General features: G+C 34.5%; 1 protein-coding gene across 2 annotated transcripts in view; it reads right to left on the bottom strand.

Moving 5' to 3' along the window:
• Window positions 1–26876, bottom strand: part of Rop (Syntaxin-binding protein Rop) — a gene marked incomplete in the record, with an annotated part of 132717 nt that overhangs the window by 6741 nt on the left and 99100 nt on the right. For both annotated transcript variants that reach the window (XM_081764978.1, XM_081764979.1), the window contains 4 exon segments: window positions 10490–10644; window positions 15612–15799; window positions 16842–17090; window positions 19299–19506. In XM_081764978.1, the coding sequence (XP_081621104.1) occupies window positions 10490–10644; window positions 15612–15799; window positions 16842–17090; window positions 19299–19506 (800 nt within the window).

Below are 26876 nucleotides of genomic sequence, written 5' to 3'. Positions count from 1 at the left end.
GCCATTGTCCCAAAAATGGGACGGGTTGTATTTCCTGAACTATATCGGCTATTTCTATTTTAACACTAATTTTGCGTCTTTATATCTCACACAGTTATGAATAAACACATTTTATGACATTAACAACGATACAAGAGTTTTGGCGGGTAATGGGTTAAAGGGGCTTCTTGCGAGAGTATTTATCAAAAATTGAAGGAACGATTTGTACGAAGTACTTTCGGTCAAGAAAAAAATGGGTAACGTGTACTGCCTTGTATTGCTGAGGCACTAGGGTATATTCCTTAAGGTTATTTAATATGCATATTTCTTTATATGCATGGAATATTTTCAATTGATTATTAGATTTAACATTTTGTCTTTAGTAAGGAAACCAATACCGAATATTTTCAAACAGATTACACCCTTGTACGAGGAAGAACTCTAAGTAGAAGAATTCTAAGTGACATGTATGTATGTATTTTGAGGTTTTGGCCCATACTCTTTTATACTAACAATTACCGTTCAAGGACAAGTGTTAATCCAGTTGGGCTCGGTTTTATAATTATTGCCCTAAGTGATCGTGTAATTCCTTCCTCTAAAACTAACAAATCAAACAGCCATAAGACGTTAATCTATATGAAAATCACTGTGTTTGTGACTCAAAATCACCTGAACCGCCCGACCGATCTCGATCAAATTTGTAACATGGATGAGGTTTGAGGCTGAGCTGGTTTTAGGCTATTCACTTTGATGGTAGAACTGAGGGTTGGGGAGGGGGTATAAAAAATAAATAAAACTTAATAACTCCTGAACCACTCGACCGATCTTGATCAAATTTTCAACATAGTTAAGGTTCAGGCCTGGGATCGTTTTTATGATTTAAATTTGACGGAGCAACGTAGGGGAGGAGAAAGAGGGGAGATATATAAAAATCAATTTATATAAGACTGAGAGTGACTACTTTTGTAATTTAATAACTCTTGAACTATCCGACCGATCTCAATCAAATTTTCAAGATACATGAGGTTCCCACCAGACAGTGCTTCGGAACGCTAGGATGTTCTACATTCCCCAGAAATTGTGGCAGAAAATAGAAAGACAACAGAACAGGGGAAAAAGAAAGTGAGAAGAAAAAAAATCGCGAGTTGAGAGTAAAAGATGATGTGATTAAATGTCTGAAGAGAAAGTTGGATAAATACAAGAAACGGCTGCAAAGACTGAAAACGAAATCTTCTAGGGAAATTAGCTCAGGCAAAAAATCATTTTTAACTCCAAGAAAGAAAGTAGGAAAGCTCATAGTGTCAAGAAATAAGAAAATGACTTCTCTTTGGTGAAGTTATTAATCAACAGTTAATACAATCAGTTGAGACAATGAAGGGTGGGGGTTCGAAGAGAAAAAAACGAATGTTACACTTAATAACCAGAGGAAAAATATTAAAAAAGTATCGGATGTTGTCCGCAGCTAGATTTCTGAAGAGAGGGCGCGTAAAAATGTTAGAGGCAGAAAATACCAGTGTACGAAAGACAGCTACTCTGAAGCTTCAACAGGATATCATTTCGTTTTACGAGCAAGACAATGTCAGTAGAACATTCCCAGGAAAAAGGATTATGTCAGTTCTAAGTGTGGAAAGCATCAACGAAGCGTATTGGAAGATAACATGACCACCTTATATACGAAGTATTTGAGAAATAACCCGAAAAGGAAATGAATCAGCTATAGCACGTTTACCCGGTGCCGGCCAAAATGGGTGACGAAAATGACTATCGGTGAAAGAGAGATGTGCAAATGTATGAAGCATTCAAATATGGAGATGTTAATCAAAGCTCTCTATGCATATGGCTGTTTAGATGTGTCAAAACCAGACTCGGTGTTAGAAATAATTTGCTGTGACTTGCAAGTGGAATAATGTTTATTAAGAGAATGTGAAAGATGCAACAAGAAAACAATCATTTTCAAGGAATTTGATGATCATGAAGCCGAATATTCAAAGTGGATCACAAAAACTGAAAATTATACAGATAATAATGGATGGTAGAACTGAGGGGGTGGGACGGGGAAGGGGTATAACAAAAATAAATAAAACTTAATAACTCCTGAACCAATCGACCGATTTTGATCAAAGTTTCAACATAGGTGAGATTCAGACCTGGGATCGTTCTTATGCTTTAAATTTGACGGAGCAAGTAGGGGAGGAGAAGGAGGGGGAGATATATAAAAATAAATTTATGTAAGACTGAGACTACTTTTGTAACTTAACTCTTGAACTATCCGACCGATCTCAATCAAATTTTGAAGATACATGAGGTTCGGATCTGGAAAAATTTTGTAATTTCACTTTAACGGTAGATCCTAGGGAAGGGGGACGTATAAATAAAAACTAATAAAACCTAATAACTTTTGAACCACCCAACCAATCTCGATCAAATTTTCAACATATATGTGGGTCGGGGCTTGGGTGTTTTTTGTTGTTTCACTTTGACGAGCCAACCTGGGGAAAAGGAATATATATATATGTAAAAAAAAAATAATAATAAATTAAAAAGAATGCCTTAGTGACTTCATCACTCTTGAACCACCCGAACGATCTCAATCAAATTTTCAACATACATGATTTTAGAGGCAGGGATTACTTTAGGCTATTCACTTTGACGATGCAACGTAGGGGAGGGGTGGGGGAGAGAAATTTAAAAATAATCAAAAATGACCGATATTAGTGTTGAATCTATAGTTTTCGGGGTCGATGAGAGAAACAGTGACACTTCTGATGATGTTTCAATTTAAGTTCAGCCCTGATAGTTGGGGAGGGGGAGGGTACAACGTAGGGGAGGGAGATAAACATTTAAAAATGAACGAAAATGACTAATATTAGTGTTGAACTCATAGTTTTAGGTGTAGCTGAGATTAACAGTGGCAATTCTGATGCCGTGTGGGAGCTATATATAATAATAATCGAAAATGACCAATATTAGTTTTTAATCGATAGTTTTCGGGATCATTCAGATGAACAGTGACATTTCCGATCCGGTTTGAATCCAAAATCAGCCCCGCCACTTTGGGGAGGGGGAAATATTTATATATATATATATAAATGATCGAAATTGGCCACTATCAGTGTCAAATTTATAGTTTTCTTGGTCGCTTAAATTGAAGCTCTGCATTTTGGGGAGGGGGAAAGGGAAATACATAAAACTGATCAAAAATAACCCATATTAGTATCGAATTCATAGTTTCCGGGGTTGCTAAGATGACCAGTGACACTTGCGATGCCGTGCCCCAGAGCATGAAAGAGGAAGAGGGGGAGTTACATAAAAATGATCAAAAATGGCCGATATTAGTGTCTGATCCGTAGTTTTTAGGGTCGCTGAGATGAAGACTGATAATTCCGATCCCGTTTAAAACCAAATTCAGCCCCGCAACTTGGGAGGGGGAGATAATAAAATGATCGAAAATGACCAATATTAGTGTCGAATCCATGGTTTTTGGGGTCGCCGAGATGATCTATGATCTTTCCGATGACGTTTAAATCAATGCCATTAAAAACGAAAACCGCATTTCACGGGTACTAAAACATGAGATACGGAGTTGTGCATTTAAATTTTCATTTCAACCCAGCGAAGCGGGTAATATATGCTAGTTTCTAATAAAAGCTATTGTTGTTTTAATCAACTGTTTGATTGCCGGCTGGAACTGCTAGCTAACTTAACCTATGCCTGATTATTACTCGTGGTTCAACTCGAACCTTATGTGAATATTACACCACATATAGAGTAATACTTATAGTTTACCTGTTAATTCACTGTTTCTGCAGTGTTGCTTTTCTCAGTCTAATAAGGGTACATTGCATTTTGTTCTGGCAAAATATAATTGTAAAGATGATCTAATATTTCGGCTAATACAAGCCTAAATTTCTCTGATTAATGAGATGCATTTAAATCTCTATTTGTTCATGTGCGTTCCTCAGCTCCTGAAGAAGGATACAGTAGAATGCATACTACAGTTTCTCAAACAGGCGATTTAATCAATTTAACTGCCCGTAAACAAGATGAACCTACTATAGTAACTATGGATAGGCCTGCTATTAAATTTGCAGTTTCTAAAAGTCTACCGAATACATTATATAGTACCATTCAACTGCAGGTGAACGAACTGTCGCTCATTAATGGTACGAATTGCGAGTTGTTTTTTTAAATTTTTAGTTGGTATTGATGATATAATTGAGAGGCAAGCTATTCCATCGGAGGCGGTACTAGTGGCTAGTTGAATCGCACTAAAGGGATTTATATCGTGAATTATTAAGTCTTTTAAGAAATATTTCTAATTGGAAAAACATTTGTTTGCGTTTATTTTTTATGATCATATCAACCATTGCTCGCTGCATTTATTCAATAAAAATTGCACCGAATTACGAATTTCTCGGAATCGTTTATGCACTCCGTTCAAGAAAGGCACATAATTTCGAATGATTTGGGATGATTCTTGATGAAGAATATCTTGTAATCATAACTTGTAACCTTGTTGGTCCAGAAATTCATACTTTATATTTAACCAGCCGTCGACTCCGCGGATAGAGAAATTTTAGTTTTCTTAGAACTGTTAAAAGAGTTTGTGCTGTAAAATATACATGCGTAATTGTCAAAAACGTTGCAAAGAAAATATGAAACAGTTTAATATCGCTTCAAAACAAAATACACATTAAAATTAAGATATAAGCCTATAAATAAATATAGCGGAGTGAGACTCCGCGCGCGTGCTTTGATCATACAATTGACCACGCGTGCTATAGAGGGTTAAATAATGGGAATTATTAAATAACCAACCAACAGAGGAATTGTGTCATATGACTAAACTTTATGACTCTCATAAAAGGTATACGGTAGCTTTTGCGAAAGTAATACATAACCGATAGCCTACTAGTAATTTGCTTTATTCTAATATTCAAGTGAAGAGTTTACCTGCATGCCGCATATTTTCAAATAGAAGTGCCTTACCAAAGATTCCTAATAGAGCGTTGGTAACTAATAACTTAAATAAAGAAATAAATTCACGTAAGTGTTTCAAATGTAACCTGGATTTGCACTTAGTATGCAACCGCGATCAATCAATAAATAGTAAACCTTTTCATTGTAATGTAAGCAATTATGATTTACCTCATATGATTTTTGCTTAAGTAAAAATATGTGGTTTAATGAAATACGCGTTAGTGGACAAAGCTTCATCTGTAAACTTTGTCAATATGAATTCTTTTAATGAAATTATCAAAAGATGTTCACCTAAAGTTTTAGAAGTGTAATTACGACTTCATGTCCTGGCAAAGCAATCAAATAAAATAATGTTATGAAATCCGTGGAACTATATTTCTTAATTCAAAATAAAAGATTTACAGTGTAGTTATATATTGTGCAAACTGACGATTTCGAATTTTTGCTTGGAAATGAATTATTTTTGAGATGTCCCATATTGTTGATTATAACACAAAAAGATTTATTACACCAAATGAAAATACTACTACAAATTTGTTTATACCATTATTTTAAAAAAAAATGCTGAGTAAGGTTTCTGTTTTAGGATCTCCTTATCGGATCCCGGTCCTCCACAACCTCGGACTTGGAGGAAGAGGGGAATCACGTTCCACTTACTGCCAGCCAGCAAACCATCATAGGGGTGGTCAACTTCCTATTGTTGTGCCTGAGGTTTCGCAATTAAGTTTGGCGTCTACATGTGCTATCCAAACGATGTCAAGGGAATCTGTTAGCGAGAGTCTGAGGGACAGAGGCCGATCCAGGACAGGTCCAATGGAAGGTCGTTGCTGAAAAGATCTGTTCGGCGAAATCCAGTGAAAGAAATGAAATCTTTGAGTTTTACGTCCCACGGTTATGCCGGTTAGGCTAAAGGAGACGGTGGTGATGTATAATGAATGAAATGGTGGAATGAAGAAAGTGGGAGGAAACGGGAGAACCCCGAAGAAACCCACGCACACGGTGTTTGTCCACCACAAAGTTCACTTGGCGGAGGCTGGGATCGAACCCGAGACCCCAAGCACCAGAGGTGAACGTTCTACCACTGAGCCACCGCGGCCCCCAAATCCAGTGAAAGAGTCAGCGGAAGATGCATCCAGTCACCTGTTCACCTTGTCGTTTCTTGATCCATGTATAGGAGTTCCTTCAACTGATGAAAATAACCCTCATACTTCTCATGGCTCGTCAGAAATTTAAGCGCAGAAATATATGAGACATTCCGAAAATCAACATCTGTCTCCTGGATGTCAGAAGGAGTTATGACTTGCAGTCTTGCAGTCAGCAGCCTTCTTATCAAATCATATGTCCGAACAAGTAATACCACTTGAAGATGGATCCAATAGCCAATCATGCTAAATTTAAAATCCCTTTAACGTTACCCCGATATAGCTACATGCAATCAATTGATCCGAAGCAGCTGTTTCATTCCTGATAGATCTTGTTGAGTCGCGTCCCTGTACCCAGGCCCCTCAAAGACGTATACGTACCTCTGTCAACTGACGCAATCAGCGACCTTCCTTCTTACTATCAACGAATGCCTCTATGCAGCGTATTAACAGATAATCTCCAAGGTAGCACCTAAGCTTATAGTGTTGATCAAATTAAATGATTAACTGTACAAATTCGTGTTATAACTTGCAAAAAAAGAAAGAAAAAAAAAACAGGAAAGGAAGAAAAGAGGATATATATGAACACACGTAGTTACAGAGGCAAACACTTACTTTCTTTTCGTCATTTCAAAACACACTAAGATTTGTGGTTGTTAATCTACATTTATATAATAAAGGGGTATAAAGGAAACCTTTTTTATGAACTCTTCCTTTAACAAGTGTGTTACTCATGTTGAGTACAGTTGTTCTTGTATTAACGGGGCTTCTTAGGAGACTATTTTTATCAAAAATTGAATGAATGATTTGTACGAAGTACTTTCGATCAAAAAGAAGAAGGGTAACGTGGACTGCCTCATATTAGCGAGGTACCGGGGTAGATTCCGTAACGTTACTTATTCCTTTATATATCCGGACCTTAAAGGCAGAGGGGAGTAAGTCATTTTTATTAAATTTTCAGGAGAGACAGAAAACAGTGACTTACTTCTTTTTGCCTTTAAATGCCTTCGGACTTATATCCAATTTTATTGTTGCTATTTGATAAAGTATTCATAATACAACTACAAGCTTTCTAAGAATAAAAGATATTAGAACACGCGTTTTGAATCTGTCAATAACTCATTTTCAGGGAAAAAAAAAATGACTTACTCCTCTCTGCCTTTAAGGTCTGGATATATTGATATATGTACTTTAAGAAATATTTTCAACTGATTATTAGGTTTAACATTCTGCCTTTAGTAAGGGAATCAATACTGTATATTTTCAGATTACGGTCTTGCATCGTGTAGGAATTCAATGGAAGAATTCTAAGTGGTATATACAGGGTGTCTAATAGATGTTTGTTTTTAATTTCCAGGCTTTTTCAAAGTTTTCCAGGTCTATTTATATTATTTTCCACGGTTTTTTTTTAAACAAAGAAAAGCTGTTACTGTTAATATTCCTTACCAAAAGGCCAGCTGAGAAAAATGTGCAGTAACTGACAAAAGCACAGAGAGTTCTTACACTTTAACTAACAAGTGATTCATATCCTTTGACAATATTAACTTTTTAACATTCTGATTTTAGTAATTTAAATTCTAGGCACACGTTAATTTATGATTACATGTTACTGCATATTCTTCTTGGATGGGGAATATCCAATTATTTCATTTTTACAAATTTACTCATACAAAGATGGAATGGCTAGCAAAACAGAAATAGGGAAGTTACGACTTGCAAAACAAAAATATTCTGGATTCACGAGTAATGATTTTAGAACAAGCAGCCTAGGCCTGGTCCAACGTAGCATTCAGAAGTCCTTGAACTGAAAGAAGCAATCCTACCTACCTAGGTTACTTTAGCTAGATACTGACTATGCTTTGTATTGACTTAGAATTAATTTTCTACATGCAATTTCTTTAAAATTTACCAAAAATAGTTATATAAAATTAAAGTAAATTACTTTTCACTTCTGATGATAAAAATAAGCCTGGCTGTAAGTATAATTAAAGAAAATAAGGTATTTAGATTTGTGTTTTTTGAGTATAATTTCTAGTACAACTTTCTTCCTTTGTAAATACAAGCATATGAAGGGTAAGGAGAAAAAACAAGGAATGTCCCATGTGTATGCTTTAACGGATGCTTTGCCCTATCTATTGATGACTCTTGGTACATGCCATGCATGTGTAGATGCAGAAATGTCCAAGGACAGGGGCAAAAGATTTGACTAACCCTACTCATTTTGTACGCGGTTTTCAATACTAAAACTTAGTTTTCTCGAAAATACAGCTTTGTGACATTCCTTCTTTATTCCCCTTACCTTTCATATGTTCTTATACTCAAACACTGTAAGGCAAATAACGAACTGCAGAACACATCATAATCTTAATTATTATGCTTTACGAGTTTAACGTGGCTTTTTAACTTTTTTGCTTCTTCATCCAAAGCAAATGCTTCAGCTTCAGCATCATTCAGCAGCCTTTTTCTTTTCATTTCTAACATTTTTTATTTTCTCTTTAAGTCTTTTCTTCTCTTGATATTTTCTATCTTTTTTCCCAGTACAGTTTTTCAAATATTCATTTCTCTGCTTGATGCATTTCAACATAATTAATCATGGTCTTTTGTGATATTGACATTGGATATCCCTCCAGCAGCGTGTACAGCATCTAACACACTTCTTTAAGCAACTAAGCTGTTGTTTTGTAGAATTTTTACGAAGCACTCTTTGTTAGCGGACAAGTTTCTTCCTACTGCAGCGTTACAGTGAAAAGGAACACAAATTTTATGAATGAAAGTTGTAAAAGCACTAGAAACGTCTTCCTTAGTGAATAAATCATGTAGGAAAGAATCTAATCTCTCGTCTTTTTGACTGAAATTTGTCAACTTCTGTGTAATTTCAAGATTCGAACACAATTTCAAATACTTTCGTTTCACCGTGTCTGCAACTACAGGTGTCATTTGCTGCTTTTCCACAAACGCTTCAAAAGCAAGTGTGATTCGTGACTCTCGAAGCGTTTCACGGTCACAGTTTCTGGTAACAAACATTGGCACCTCTTGTAACTCTGAAGCAGGAACAATGAACATTGCACTTGATGAGCAAAAATTCCCCAATTTTCATAGTCCCTTATTTTTTCGTAAAATTTCCTTTTCTAGAATTTCCCTGATTTCTAGATTTGTACTGTAGCAAAAAATGTTTTCGAACTACCACATAGAATATGGATAGAAACTTCATCTAATGACTTTCTAGTTGTATGGGAACTCTGCCAAAGGAAAGCGTAAAGAAATAAGAAAAGAAGTGTCACAAGCAAGTGGAAGCAGTGATAGAGCTCGGCTCAGGTATCCCCGTGGTCGCCATCAACATACTCACAAAACATAAGCCTTTAAGAGGATTTTTCTATTATATGCAGTGAAAAAGGTAACATTGAGAAAAATCCAGGTTTGTTGTTAAATCCTAGGTTTTTTCCAAATTTTGCAGGTACAAAAATGAATTCCAGGTTTTTCAGGTTTTCCAGATCAGTAGACAACCTGTTTCGAAGTTTTATAAAAGCTATTGTTATTATAACCAACTGTTTGATCTCCGACTGGAATTGCTAGCTAACTTAATCTATCTGATTATTACCTGTGGTTCGACTCGAACTGGACGTGAATATTACTTCACACATTCAATGCCATATGTTGAGTTGATTTTAGTTTAGCGTCCCTTTCGGCAGCGAGGCTATATGGGACGTGGACCTACTGATTAACGTGGAATCCGAACCACATGAGCTCCCACATTCAATGCCATATCTACGTCAGAATAATTGCTTTCATCAACCATAATCGTGTTCATGCGAGTGCAGAAAAAATTTAACTTGCAACGTATCGTTTTCGCATCAATTGATTGCTGACATTTGAAATACTTTGTTATAGAAGAGATACACCTACACGTGAAAAGTGAAACTGAAGAATCTAGGGCATTATTAGTTAATTTCTTCACAAAGAAAAAAAAAAAACAGAAACAAGAAGAAAATTTATAAAGTAGTAGCTGCAGTATATAGTGCTACTAAATTTCTTTTATTAACTAAGTCAGCTTGATCATTAATATTTCATCAGGTTTTAAAGTGGAAATCGAAAGCTACTAACACAATAAGTTTGTGGTAATGATGAATCGAAAGAAAATATTTGAAAGTTTAATTTAGCATATTCGTAATCTTGGCTTCATCCCTTACATCTTGAGGTACAACATTCCTGACAACGTTGAAAACGTTTGCAGTTAAGATTTGAAAACTTCTTCCAAGAATGCAATAAAAAAAAAATCGTACAAAATTTTCCATGTATCTCCGATGGTATCTGGATTTGAAGTAATTGATTATCCTAGAAAGTAAATATACACGCATTTTTATATAAGACTGAAATAAAATAATACGTACCAATGATTACTTCCCAGTTTTTAACAGCATTTGTTACCTCGTACGCACAACGCATTTCCGAGAAACAGGCTCCACCAACAATAAAAACTATGAGACGAGGAACATTTTTCACAGTTTGCTGCCCTTTGTCCTTATGCCAATGACCATACCTTGCACTGAAAATGTAAAAAGGAAATTAGCAAAAAATGAAACAGTAATCAAGTAGTTTCTTGTCCGTAAGAGCTAATACTTGTTCGTACTTCAATCAATCAATCAATCACTCTCTCACTCACACACACTCTCTCTCTCTCTCTCTCTCTCTCTCTATATATATATATATATATATGTATATATGCGAGAAGCAGCAACTCCTTTCCTGAATAATGGTGTAATTCCTGTATTCTGTATTTATGGTAAATATGATTCGTACAGTTAAGTAAATTTATTTTCCTAATATCATGCACAAGAATTTTGTTGTCAGTTAAGAACTGTGATATTAAGAGTATACTATATGTCTATTCAAAGGATATATAACTCATATAATCAATATTAACTCAATTGCAAGTTACAATCCATATATATATATATATATATATATACTAAATTCAGCATCTCAGATTAAATATACCTACAGTGTATTTTTACATTAATTTTATCAATAGTGTATACACTGAAAACTGTTAATAAATCGTTCCTATATACCGTACAATTTGTAAACATTTTTCGGTGTACCCTGTTTTAAAAGAGCAAAAGAATATTTTAGTTAATAATTTTGTAAACTTTACTATATTTTTATTCATGTGGGATTACAAAAAAAAAAAAAAAAAAAAAAATCAAATTTCTCTCTCTTTCTATCACACTGTGTTTGCTTCAGTTGTTTGCGAATGCAGAGATGCGTTTATGCCAGATCACATCTTGGAAATCAGGAGCAGCAGACTAGTCCTACTTTTCTACTTGTTTTTGTACTGATACTAGTTTTCTGTTTTCTTATTTATTAATTAAGTACAGTTAAGAAATAAATAAAATATAAATACAACTGGGGTACAGTGTACGAAGTAGAGCATTTGGTTTCAATAGTTAGCATAAATTTTTTTGTGTGTGTGTGCGCTTATACTTTACCTACTATAACAAATACAGTTATTAACAGGTATGTTGTGTAACAACTTAAAGATCTCAATTAAAGTAAAAGAATAGATGCTTTAAAAAAACGCCGCTGTTTTATATCTGTCTATTCCATGCTTAAGTGAGGCAATAAGCGGATATACATTCTGTTTCTTACAAACCGTATATTCAAATTTCAGAATACATTTTATTTATGTGAAAACAGCAACCAGCAGAATGTTGATATTTACTGCATTACTGCAACGAATTGCCTTATATGAGAGGTGTATATATATATATATATATATATATATATATAAACTACAAGGTTGACAAAATCACTACAAGGTGATTTTAGGTGATAAACTACAAGGTTGACGATTAGGTGATAGTCTATCTCAACACAATAACACTGTTTAAACAATAACTCAGAGCGTCTCCGAAGTTTACAACGGTATAGTGGTAATTTTGCAAAATTTGTTATTATGAAAAAGTGCTAAACAAGGATTCACTCCTCACCCACCCCTATACGAATACAAATTATTAAAAACTAACTTTTTTTCTCAGTGTTTTCAAGAAGTTTGGAAATACGCTATTAAGTTCAACGATCAATGGAGGCAACTACTATCATAGGAAAGCATATATAGCAATAGAAAGTTTAATGTTTCATGTTACGAATTGATTGCGGATAAACGTTTTTTTACACAGGCTGGGAAAGTCGTAGACCTAAAGACATAGAGCTACAGGCTATTTGTAAGACCTAATTCTCATTCCTCTAATGATTCACTACAATTCAAGTTAGGAAATATAATTTTCTTATATGCAACGTGACCACGAAAATGCGGTTAATGCGTCATGATACAAATTTTGAGTTACTAGCAGATTCTTATACAAGAAAAAAGCATACGCTCCACAGTAAAATCAATCTCCATGTCTCTAGCTCTAGATTTTTGCATTCATATATTGGAAAATGCGCACAAGATTCTTCCTTAAAACAAAACAAAAAAAAAAAAAAATCTTAAAAAAGTTTTCGAATCTAAATTCATTTTATCCCTATTTTGCGAGTTACTTAAAATTTTCTCAATCTATAAATGAAAAACAGTTAATTGTGTTTATCCTTCTTTATTTATAAAAATAACAATAATATAAAATGATGATGATAATCCAGTTGCTCTTGTCTTACAGCAAATTTCAAATCTAAGGGTTGAAACTGAACTCAAAATAATAATAATAAGAACCATCAAACATTTCAACATCACGTTAATCCTAATAATACACAGTCACGCTAACAGATGTCGCTACTTGCGCTATCGGCCGTTAATCTGTGCAGGCAGTTCACAGATTTAAAATTACTGTGAAGATTTAATTACAACTTAAAAAACTGTATTATTTTAAATTCTTTCAAAACGTTCCGTAAGCATATTTAGATTTGATATTATTATAACACACATTTAACCACCTAATAACTTAATTGCATGTGTTTTGTACAGGTATTGTTTAGTTAGTACAATTTTTCTCATTTTGCTCAAGGGTACAGAACGAAAATAATAGTTAATGTATTCTTTGGGCTCGTACAAATTTTCATGTGTCACTCTGATGATGGAGCGGGCTGAAGGATCGGGAGGAACAATTAGTTATTATGTAATAGAAAACATAGTTAGCTGGTACAATCATCATATAAAAACATTACGATCGGCAGCATGACTGGCCATCACTGCAGGTGATTAGTGTACTATTATTTTTACTAATTAAAAAAAACTACTTCTCCAAAACTAGGCTACTCTTTATTTACCTGTACAAGTACACGCACACAACACTTCAATTTACTTCATGGACACTGTTATCTTCATGCTAAGAAATATTACTGACCCTGCTTTTCGTTTCAATTGTTGTAACATACACACTTAGATCACGCCAACTCCTACTCACAAACTGTCGATTCATGCAAAACGCTACAGACTATTGTCCTCTTATACTCTTCACAGACTATTCACTATATTACGAGGACGAATCAAAAAGGAAGTTACACTTCCAAGTTACGACCGTTTATGAAACCATCTATACATTGGCAACACGGCTATGACGACATACACTGTACGTTCACTTTTCCACATTGTCACCAAGAGACTGTAAACATTTCTCGTAACGGTAAACCACCTTTTCGATTCCGGATGCATAGAAATCACCTCCAGCACTATGTAACCACCTGGAGACAGCTGCTTTCACCTCATTCTTTCGGAATCGTAGTCCACCGAGATTCCTTTTCAGCTTACCGAACACATGATAATCACATGGCGCAAAGTCCTGACTGTATGAGGATGATGCCATACCTCCCATATGAATCACTGCAAGAGCTCGGACGTTTGGCGGGCCTGTGAGGTGTTGCGTTATCGTGCAACAAAACCCCACTGGCGCTCAACATTCCCTGCCGCTTTTCTTTAATTGCCTTGTGCAACCGGTGCAACGTTTGACAATACGACGCCGCGTTGATCGTTGTGCCTTGCGGCACAAAATCCATGTGCACCACACCCTCAATGTGAAAGAACACTGTCGCCATGATCTTTCCTGCTGAATGTTGAACCTGGCCTTCTTTCGTGATGATGATGTGGTGTGGTGTGTCCCCATTCCATCGATGTTCTCTGACTCAGGGGTGAAGTGGTGGACCCACGTTTCATTCCTTGTTATGATTCGCCGCAAAAAACTCGTTGCCCTCCACAGAATAACGTTGCAAAAATGACAGTGACAACTGGAAACATTGTCCCTTGTGAACATTGGTGAGCAGACGTGGGACTCATCTTTGACACAGTTTACGAAAGCCAAGATGCTCGTGAACAATGGAGAACAAACTGCCAATGTTCAGCAGGCTGGCAATTTCCTGCAGTGTTATGCGTCGATCCTCTCTAATGATCCCATCCACACGGTCAACATTTACAACGGCACTGGACGTTGCGGGCCTACTTTCGCGATATTCGTCCGTGAGATCCGTGCGTCCGGTGTCAAATTGCTTACAATACCTGGGCGAGATATTGCACGCTCACCATATACAGCAGTGATTTCACGATGAATGTCCGTGCAATTGAGCAGTTTAGCCCATAGAAATCTGATCGTTGCACGCACCTCCAATTTGGAGTGAACATCGAGTTAACGCGCCACTGAACCTCGCCCGCTCTGCATGCATAACACGACAGGAGACCACACAAACCTTCCTCTCGGACGTGTCAGCAATTACTGTAGCTTGCCCTGCATTGGCCAGTCACGACACACAACGTGCTCTCACGACGAGCTAGTGTAACTTTATTATTCGTCATCATATAACATTCTTCACAGACTATTCACTATCATATATTGGTATTGCAAATGTGTAAAAAAATTCAACTCTAAAAGAAGAGGTGCCAAATTTCACTTAAAAAAAAATACTGGATGCAGACTAACGAGAAACTGTTCATAGAATTTGTATATGGTGAACGCAGAACCTTAGCCTTATGGTGAACGTTAGCCTTAAAAAAATCTTATGCAATATTAATATTATGAAAGATAAAATTTAGTACGTGTATCGAATTCATTGCTGTTAGCGGAAGGGTAGGTCATTGTGCAAGATCCGTTATCACAGAATCATGCAACAGGTCTCTGCAAACGCTGATATAAATCTTCGAGGCTTTTTGACATACAGAATACGACACATCATTCAGCTGCTCGAATTTGGCAATTCCGCCAACAACGTAAAGAAGAAATTATACTATTATTACTTTGTTGCTTTTAAACAGATGTACATGAACGTGTGACATTTGGTACAAGATTTTATTTTTCTTCAGAAAATATGCAACCGTCTTTCACTTGCAAGAATTCAAAATGAGTTACGCACACGGAGAGACTTAAGAATACTGATCATACTATACACAATTGATTTTACACAAAACATTGTAAGTGCTACGAACATAATACGTAAAAACCAACGCGATCTGACAAGCATTTTATATCACTAAATGATAAAGTCACCTAAAATAATAAAATATAGATGGCAAGTAATAAAATATAGAATTACCTCGTTGGTGCATGGTAACCTGATGTAGCTGCCCTGCCAGCCAAATATGGATAGTGTTTCTGGTCTAATTTATCCTCAATACAATCCTCCATAATGTCTTTGATAATAGGTGTCCATCGAGACATTTGGTAAGTTTGTTCAGTGATTCTTTCTTTTCGTGGAACTTGGTATATTTTTTTCCTATTGCCCTGCGAGACAAAAGGAACCAATAAAATGAGCATAAAGTTCTTCAAATTAACATGAACAAATATTACTTTGGACTAGATTAACATAATCTACATCTGGCTATAAACTTTGATACGTTAGATTCGTCTCCCGTAACAGCATTCTTTAGAATTTAACAACAAAGACAAGCACATTTGTAATACCTTGTCCCAAACTCTAAATAAATTATATTCTTGTATACGTAATTTTGTCGACGGGTAAAGGAAGATTTTAATAACGTCTTTTTCACTTTCGAGCAACGATAGGAAAGAAGAAAGTACGGTAATCCTGAAAAAAGAAATCAAATTCAAGATTTCAACGGATTTACACAATTCATGGGCCCTACACACCGAAAAATCACTCGTCCGTTTGTTCTGATGTACACTCGCCTCGAATTCTTATCGTTCAACGTATCTCAACCGCATATTCAACTTGTGGTTTTTATACGATTTTCCAGGGAGGATGGGATCAAATTTTCTTCCTACCTCCAAAATAAAGGTAGTTTATTGAACGGTGAAAAAAAAAAAATGCTACTTTCTCGAAATCGGCTCTAACGATTTTCTTTATATTTCATAAATCAAGATGAAAGGAGAGGGATGGCGGAGGGGAATCAACCAATTAGGAGAGTGGTAAAATTCGTATTAAAAAAAAGTAACGTAGAACGAGTCTTTTTTATCTACTAAGCATATTCCGAACGGAATAGTTTTCAAACTAATTCAACACATATCTGATATCAAAATATTTCAAGAATACAAATGATAGCATATCACAGCGAATTCAACAAAATAATCATCATTGAAACAGGTCAGCAAGAAACTGAGACTTGAAAAATCACTAAAATGAATCCTGTTTGTTACTTCTCGGTGTGTTCTTATGGTTAGCGTACCGAATCCCTGTGCGGTAGATTAGGATTCGAACCTTATCCATCCCGATTTTTTTCATTATTATTATTTATTTATTTATTTATTTTATTTGGGACAAACATTAGAAAACGGCAGAAAACTTCAAGTAATGAAAACAACTTACGTTTACTACAACATTTAATCCCAAGTTTGCCATATTAACTATTGTCTGTTTCTCTTCAGGGTCAATTTGTGCGTGCTGGACCAGTTTCGTCAAATTTTCTTCTGATATTCCGTTCTTTGAAATTATATACAACAAGATTATTCTCATTTTGTCCTTGTTTGAAACTGACTGGTCTAACAAAATTGGAACAATATTTCGCATATGGTCCTTAATCCTTTCACCTTCAGCATCTGTTCCCATTGCTAAATCCTACAAATACACACAAAAAATATGTATCAAAGGACTATTACAACACATTAACATAATCAAAAGAAAACACAGTATACAGCAACAATGAATGATCAACTTTAGTCGTTGCAGATATACAGAATATATCATTCTTATCGGCATATGGTTTGGGAAAAGCACTATGTAACTAATTTAGCTAAACAAGCTAATAAGTTACATGCATATATATATACATATATATGTATATATGACGCAATATGCAAAGGACGACTTGGTAACATTTTGTATGCTGTATATGTATGCGCATCTTTAATAGACAAAACGTTCATCGAACTTTAGTTTCAATGTTATCAGAAAGTGTTTCAGAAAAAGTAACTGTATTTTATCGTTATTTACAATGTTAACCTTACTCTTGAAACGAATTAAGTCAATTTTTGGTTTTCAAGGTATTTCAACACATAAGATACGAAAAAATCAACAATTTTGGTACTTTTCTTGATGAGAAATCAGAAGTGTAAACATGTTCAATTTCTATCAAGAAGGAACTCCAAAACCTCTGTTAAACGCGCAACAAAATTTCTGAGGATGCTAACTCTGCTGACATTATCTTAGTTAAGTTGAAGGAAGAGAGTGGAAAGGACATTCTTTTATTGACCACCGCGCTGACAAAGGTGAGGAAGTTTTTCATCTAGCCGGTCTACAGTACCAATATTACCATTAACTATATATTTAATATATTCGAAAGTAGATTCTCTCCATCAATTTTATTTTCTTCAACTACTGAATTAATTTAATTGAGGAAAGTATGCACCGTACCATATATATATATAACAATGGCAAACAAAGACAGTTAAATAAAAATAAGGTAAAGAAGTGCCAATTAGATTTTACGAAAGAACTGTACTTGAAAAGGCTTCAAACTTCCGTCACAGTGCGTTGGTTGTGATACAGTTTTTCTGTAACTGACCACAATTCAAATTTTAACTGTAGATTCTAATGTTTTTATCTAACACAACTTTCATTTCACTTTTCTACATTATCATTAAATTTGTAAAACCAACTTTTGTAATTTTCTGATACATCGATACATGATTTTTTAAATGGTTCGAAAGCGCCAATGTTCATCTCTTCATTGTTTATAATTTTTTATAGCGCCAATGTTCATCTCTTCATTGTTTATAATTTTTTATAGGAAAAAGAAAGACACGTGATATATTTTCCCCCAGTTTTACGGTGCAGTATACCTATCTTTCCTTTAAAAAACTAATTGATTGAAAATTCGGTAACCATGCCCATTCATAAATAATTCCTAATGTGACCTCATCACCTCGTTAAAACTGGTAATATATGTTTGTTTGTTTTTTTCTATCTGAAAAATATTTTTTCTTTCTTTACTACCAAATTACAATGCATTGATACGTCCAAATCGTTACTAATCGAATAACCCCGATAACAGGGTATCGTATTCGAATAGATTCCAGCTATAATAAAATTAGGTCATGCAACTTAAGGTTGCCCAAGTAAACTCCGATCAGTGTAATTGTTCATTTAGTCGAATAGCATGAATGAAACACATTCTCTCATTTAATAAACTAAGGGTTCTTGCTAATGAACGCTATAGGATATAAATTATAAATTAAAAATAAACACTAACCTTGCATCTAGATACAACGATCTGGATACAAGGTCAATGCTTAATTTTACACGATGGGCTCAGTTTACCCGTAAATGCACGATAAAAAACATTTCATAGTTTATGCAGAACGTGTACGCTTACGTAGGATTACTTAGTATAACAACTGAGAAATATTTAAGAGCACAGTTGCTAGAAACATATTCAAATTAAGTTAAAGGTTAAAAAAAAAAAAAATTAAAAATGATTACCTAGACATAAGCAACTTTTAAGGTTATCTATGGATGGCAGACTATTTTTAATAGCAACATTCTGTAATGTGCTTCATGTATACGCTGGACGCTTCCAGATAGTAGAACAATGTTTTCTTTGTTATGCGTCGCAGAAAAAGAATCCTCTTAAATATTGTATAATCACGAAACAAGTTGATACCCTTTTTATAATAATTCTTTCTTTTCAAGACATCACAATTCTTTTTACCTATATTTGATAATAGTAAAATTTGATGATAATGCGGTCAATGAGTAGCTACCATCAACTTTTGTTCAAGAGTGTCAAGTATAAAACATAAACAGAAAATTCAGAAAACAGATTACCTGTTCAACTTTACACAGCTTATCAACATATCCTTGATATGCCTTCATGCAATCTTCAGCTAAATGCAAATGAGTTGAATATTTACTTAATTCTTTCTGGTATTGTGGCATTTTCTTAATCATTTGAGAGAGATCTCGCATGGACTGTTTATCACCTTGAGGCATTCGTTTGGACTCGATGAACTTCTTCAGGTTTTTGGTCACATTTCTGTTTGTAACAAAAGAGAAATTACAACATTAAAGAAGACAATGTTAAGAAGCTTGGAGAGTAATGATTTTATGCATTATTCGAGATTCCGAATTTTGAGAAGGACTGTTAGTAATACTTAACTGAATTAAGATCGCATCACTAGAGCGTTCCTCAGATTGAAGAGAAAGCATTCAACAATATGAATTGAATATTATATACAAGGTATACTTCTTGAAAACATAATTGCGCGTATAAATCTTTCTAAATCCCTCAAAAGTGTCAATTTGGCAACAACAGCGCATTCGAAGTAATACGAGTGAAAGTAACGGGAAAATTAACGAGACTTCCCAACGATTAACGAAGTTTTGGTAAACCAATCTTCTTAACAAGATTTGTTCCTAATTGCAGTAATTTTGTCTACAAACTAATCACTGTTTCTATCCTCATGAACATTCGAAAAATTCTAGAAGAGAAAAGTTATCCCTCCAATGGAAGAAAACTTTCTTCTTCAACAAGACAATTTTTTGTCAGAAGTAGGGATGGCCATATCCGGATAATTTTTTATTCGGGTATCGGATAGAAACTTATCCGGATTTGCAATATCCGGATGACGGATAACAAAACGGATAACGGATAACGGATAATATCCGGATAGCGGATACCGGATAATATCCCAATAACGGATAATATCCGGATAACGGATAACGGATAATATCCGGATAACGGATAACGGATAATATCCGGATAACGGATGACGGATAATATCCGGATGACGGATAATATCCGGATAACGGATGACGGATAATATCCGGATAACGGATAACATCCGGATAACGGATATATCCGGATGACGGATAATATCCGAATAACGGATATATCCGGATGACGGATAATATCCGGATATCGATATATCCGGATGACGGATAATATCCGGATATCGATATATCCGGATGGCGGATAATATCCGGATAATGGATTTATCCGGATGATGGATAAAATTCAAATAACGGATAATATCCGGGTAGTAGAACATTCGGATAGCGGATAATATACGGATGAAGGATAAAGGATAATATCCGGATAACGTATATGGTTTTAAAAAGATGATATGGGAGAGGGACATATCAGTCTATTCTGCTCATGGAGGTATTAAAACCTTCGGGCAGTGAGTTTTACCTTTGAAAGGCATTGCTTCTTAAAATGTTTCCTAGTAACTTCTAGTTTTCTTATGTTGTTGTTGTTGTGGCACGGTGGCTCAGTGGCAGAGCGCTTCCTCTGGTGCGTGGGGTCCTCATTGTTTCGATCTCCGGCCAAGTAAGTTTGTGGTGGATAAGATCGTGTCCGTGGGTTTTCTCAGGGTACTCCCGTTTTGTCCCACTTTTCATTCCACGAGTTCTTCTATTATCATTCACTTGCTCTAATCATCTCCCTTAGCCTAACGAGCATAATTGTGCGACGTTAAACTCAAAGATTTTATTTATTTTTCTTATGTTGTTCTGAGATTTTGACAAAGAAGATGGGAAAGTATCCTGCATCTGGTATGTTCCGCACGAGTAGACTGTATATAGTTTTATTTTAAGTAAACTTTTAAAACTTCCAACTCAATCAACATTTGTGTGTGGCCGTTTAACCCCGGAAATCTTATCCAAGTGTTACGAAATTTCGAATCTTTCTTCAACTTTCCGTAACAACCCCATTTTTGGGTCTACATTTCCCAGTCAAGAATTTTAATATCAGTAAAGCCAATTCCACTCCAGAATAAAATATGTAACAATTATTCGATTTTGATTTTTGATAAAACATTGTATCACGTATTTTAGGGCGTCAACATAATTCCCATCAGTTTATTGCAAAGACAAAAAAGGTCCAAAGTAGGTAATATCCCCTCAAATTTGGAAGCTTCCTCATTTAAATAATATGATAAAAATTTCTAATAATTCTCACCAAATTCTTCTAATTATGACAAATGATAAAGGATTCTGTTCTGATGCAGCATGCCGCATATTTTCTTTAATGCTTATCAGTCATCCCACTATTTGAGGTTAAAGTCTCTCAAAAATATAAGAGTAAACTCCCAAATTAAAATTAAAATATGTTTCACGATAATTTTCATTTAAAAAAGAATACAATTCCACTTTGAAGAAATATGGAACATATAGGCGCTATTTTTTTTAACCTCCTGAGACCTGACCATTTATTTGTCAAGAACTTTTGATGAAATTTTGTGTATTAGGTATCAATAGACAAAATAGTACATCTTTAAAAACAATTTTATCATACTGCTTTCCTATTGATCGGTAATGGGTCGAATTGTATGCAGTACTTTGGATCTCAAATTGCTATGTATTGCTTACAATACACAAGGAAAATTTTATATTTCCCTTCGTAATATAAGCATAAAATATGTAAATCATTAAACTTGAAATTTACTTCACCATGTTTTATTTTCTGAGAAATTATTCAATCAACGCATCTGGATCAGATGCGTCCATAATCCCAATTGTCTTCTTTTTGTCTTCAGCAGACAATAGAGCCACCTGTAGGTAAAAACAAAAACCAGCTACCTTTTCTGCAGTAATTTCGACACTTCCCGAATACAATAACCGAGATTCGGGCATGTTCTTAAATATTCGTAGTCATGACAGGTGTTCGAAAAACGTATTGTATGCAATACGCAGGGTCTCAAAGGTTGTTTAATGATTTCCATTGCATGAAGATAAAGTTAATAACGAATAACAGGATATCTTATACTTAAACATGTTCCACGAGAACTTTCGTAAAATATTTGATTTTGATGGACTATGGATTATGTTTCTGGGGCTTTAAATTCATAATGAATGAATGTTTTTGTACAAATCAGTGAAGAATAATAGAGTACTTCTTCTTACCGCGATCTATACCTATGTATTATTATATAAAATAGTAGAAGTTGGTAACTTCTCTATTCAGGGTTCGAAACTTCCCGAACAGCAGGCTAAGTAGAAATGCGAGTATAGTGGAAATCTTCTATTTAACATTTCTATTTCTAATTTTACCTGCCAGTAGTTTTTTTTTTTATTTTTTACGGGGTAATAACAAAGAACAGTTTGAGGTCATAACTGGAAAGAGGCAGCTTAATGATTTAATGCTTATTAACACGAATGGTCCATTATAAAAGGATTTAGTCTAACCTCATCAAAATGCGGCTCTGAAGTTCACCCAACACCCAAGCCTCTTTAAATTCAGTAGCTATGGTCAAATGTTCCCACTTTGACTTAACTTCACTCATCCTTAAACTCATGCCATCAATCGCATTCACACTGATTCAACCTCACACTCACATCTTCCTTTCGGCATCACCCTCACTCAACCTCACGTTTACATGCCAATCTGTTCTAATGCTTACTGGACCTCACATTCACAGTATCACTTCGAAAATTCACATAATGCTCACTCGCCTTTAAGTCGACAATTGATATCTCAGTCCGACATTATACTTGCTCAACTTCACCTCATAAAAATCCGACATCACGCTGACTTCATTTCAAGGATACTTATACTTAACCTAGTACTCACATAATTATTGGGTTGCGATTGAAATAAGAGAAGGATTAACGAGTAGAGAGAGAGTTAATTTCCCCAATTTCGTTTTTCTTTATTTAAGTAATATAAAAAGAAAAAATGGAATGAAATATTTCAGTTTAGCGTTCCACAATTATGCCTTTTAGGCTTCGTTAACTTTTTTTTTTTCTTGAACTGGACACTACGCATTACAGAACAAAGCTCTAATACTGAATCCCGCAGCCCAGAGAAGAGAATCAATTCATCCAGTTTTATGAAAGCATTTTAACGACAACGTTTCTTAAAAAATACCCGGTTTTCAGGAAATATCGCATATTATTTCCTTTACGCTTCTCAATGAGATTTACTGCTCATGGTTGATATCACTCAAGGGAAAGGGTACAAAGTCACTCCAACAATAAATTCATAGTAATTCACATCAATACTACTACAAATAATAATAATAATAATAATAATAATAATAATAATAATAATAATAATAATAATAATAATAATAATAATAATAATAATAATAATAATAATAATAATATTATTATTATTATTATTATTATTATTATTATTATTATTATTATTATTATTATTATTATTATTATTTTTATTATTATTATTATTATTATTATTATTATTATTATTATTATTATTATCATTATTATTATTATTATTATTATTATTATTATTATTATTATTATTATTATTATTATTATTATTATTATTATTATTATTATTTGGAAGGTAAAGAATTACTGGTGTTTGTTGGATTCGCAGCTGGTAGATCTTGCATTTTCGTCTCATAGAGAATCGGTGCAAAAGTAGGATGGTAACCTCAATCAACAAACCAGCTAACATTTTAAAAAATCCTATCTGGTTCATCACTTTTTTTAATATACGTGATAAAGGTTAAATTTTCCATAAAATTAAAATAATCAAAGTAAAATATATTCACTAGGGAGGACAATGTGATACCAATATCAATAATATAAAAATTATATTTTCTTTATATACCAGGGATTTCTTTTTCTGTGCTTTCGCATTTCCGCGTGCATTTATTGTCCGCCGTTTTAAGTGTAAAAAGGATTAGGGAAAAGAGGGATCCCTATTTACCCTAAAATCTTATCATTTATATGTCATGACTGGACACTGGATGAGATATTGAAGCTAAATAATGCAATACGCAATTGATGAAAGGTAAGACAATGAAAATGTCAAAAATCCGCTCGCTTGTACAATGCAGAGCGTCAGTACCTTCTTTATTTTGTATTTACCTAACCTATATATTTTTTCCAAAAAAATTGAATTGATTTGAAGATGGAAACAAGAATATATTATAAACATTCAAATACGTAATACGATCAGTAAATGACAATATCCATAATTCCTCCCACTTGTTTAAATTTTATCCTCGCAATCAATCAGAATGAGAACTACATTTTTATGATGATTACCGGCACCTTTCATTGCGTCAATAAAAGCACTGCCTAGGATTATCCTCAGCCAGTGATATGCATTTCTATAGCGGAAAAATATATAAATAAACAAACAAATATTCAGCTTTGTATATAGAGATAAGATATGAAGATGGCAGAATATAATAAGCCACTTTTTGTCCATTTTCTGCTTCTTGCTCCGGTGGTTGCTAATATGAAGGTCTATGTGGTGGAAAAAGTTTATAAAGTCTTACCGTTATTTAAAAAAAATGCTTATTTAGCTGTGTAGATAGACTTATTTTTCGTTTTCACTGGTGTACTGAAAGTATTTTAAATTTAATGCATAAGGTTGAAATTCCCTTGAATGTTCAACTACACATCTTGTGTATGTCATCCTTTACAGAACTTATTTGTTTCACACTTTCATTCTCAATTTTAATTTCTAAATCTTAAAATTTCTACTTTTATACGCAGGAACGCCTACAGGGCTTTTTTCCAAAAGGTGGCAAAGGATCGATTCCAAGGGAAGGGGCAAAGACTGACCCCCAAGCACAGTCACGAATGCTCACACATACATCATATAACACACATAATACACACACATAACACATCATACATCACATAATACATCATATAACATAACATTTATTAAGCATTATCCTCATTAACTACAGTAAACAAACTATAATACAGTAGTATTAAATATAAAATATATTAAATATTATATAATATGCGAGAAAAGATTAGTATTATTTGACATGTATTTACAAGAACTAACACCCTTCGAAATTCCTGGGGGAGGGACTGTACCTTTGATCCTCTTTGCTGAGGGCATACCTATGTGTCTATTATGGAACTGTAGAAATAACCAATTATCTTTATGACGATTTTTATAACTATAAGATTTTGTTCTCGCCACTTTAATCTGTTTTGCATACATTATGCTAATTTTCCTGCATACTACCGATTTTGGTTAGAAAACACCATTACATTTAATTTTTGAGAAGATCTCCTCATTAGGAATATAATATGCTGATAGGATGTTCACACCTGCTAGAAATCTTCGTGGTTTCACGGCATGTGAGTTTGACATAGCGCACTTTTGATACACGGAATCTGGGGTTCAATATCAGGTGGAAAGTGTTGAAATTGTAAGCATTATGGCGGTTCGGATTCAACCTTAAAATGTAAGTCCATGTCTCATATAGCCCAAGTCCGCGGTGGCTCAGTGGTATTCACCTTTGGTGCATGTAGTCCTTGGTTCGATTCCCGCTCGCGCCAAGTGATCTTTGTGGTGGACAAACACCGTATGCGTGGGTTTTCTCGGGGTTCTCCTGTTTCCTCCCACATTCTTCATTCCAATATTTACTTCATTTTCATCATCGCCGTCTCGTTTAGCCTCACCGGCATAAGCGTGGGACGTAAAACAAAGATTTCATTTCATTTCATATAGCCTTGATGCTGAAACGAGCTTTAAACTCAAATCCAACCAACCTAATAAACTAACTTGTCTCAATTTTAGATTTGCAAGTCTTACTGTTGAAAGGGAAGTGAATAGGAAGAAGTCTTTTTTAAGATAGAAGGCTAAAAATTAGTAGAAAGAAAACAATTCTCGTTAAACGGAAAAGGAAATTTGGAAGTAAAGGTTACCAGAAGAACAATTTAATGAAGTTATTTTTTTTTTTTAATTAGGTTCAACTGTTTCCAAGAATTTTGATTGAGACTTGGCAATAACGCACAGAATGCAAAGGGATGTCGAAATAGGAGGAAAGTATAAGTCGTTTCGTGTGACTGCAGAATCACATTAAAGAACAAAGTAATGGTTTATAAAACAGTGGTTATGCCAGCAATGATATACGGAGCAAAAACTTGATTAAGAAAGAAGCCACAGGAAAACAAATAGAATGTTACTGAAATAAAAATGTTGTGGTGAACATGTGATGGAATAAGAAGAGACAGACTGATGAATAATAGAGTAAGAGGAGCAACCAAATTTATATACATATCTAAGAAGATCCAGAAAATAGATTGCATTAGAATGGCTAACTAATGAAAAGAACAAACGACTAGGTAGTTAGATGAGCGATGGCAATGGAAGTGGATGGAAAGAGAGGTAAAGAGACACTAAGAATGAAATGAATGGACATGATTAAGAATTACTTCTGGTGGGAGGATTCCGGGACAGACTTTATAGAGAAAAGTTAAGAGAAACGTCGAAAAGATTGAGAGAAAGAATACTAATTTAATTAAAACTTTATAACACAGGCTTCTCGCAAGTTTACGATTTCTATGGACTAATAGCTACAACATTTATTTTTGCAATATAGTCTGAGATTAGACTCTCATTAGAACAAGATCCAAACTCCGATCTATCGAGTACTTTGAATCGGATCCCATAATAAA

This window comes from Thermobia domestica, chromosome 7 (assembly GCF_964235325.1).
Source record: "Thermobia domestica chromosome 7, izTheDome1.hap1.1, whole genome shotgun sequence".
NCBI lineage: Eukaryota > Metazoa > Arthropoda > Insecta > Zygentoma > Lepismatidae > Thermobia > Thermobia domestica.
The sequence above is the reverse complement of the archived record's forward strand: the minus strand, read 5'-3'. Positions and strand labels throughout refer to the sequence as shown.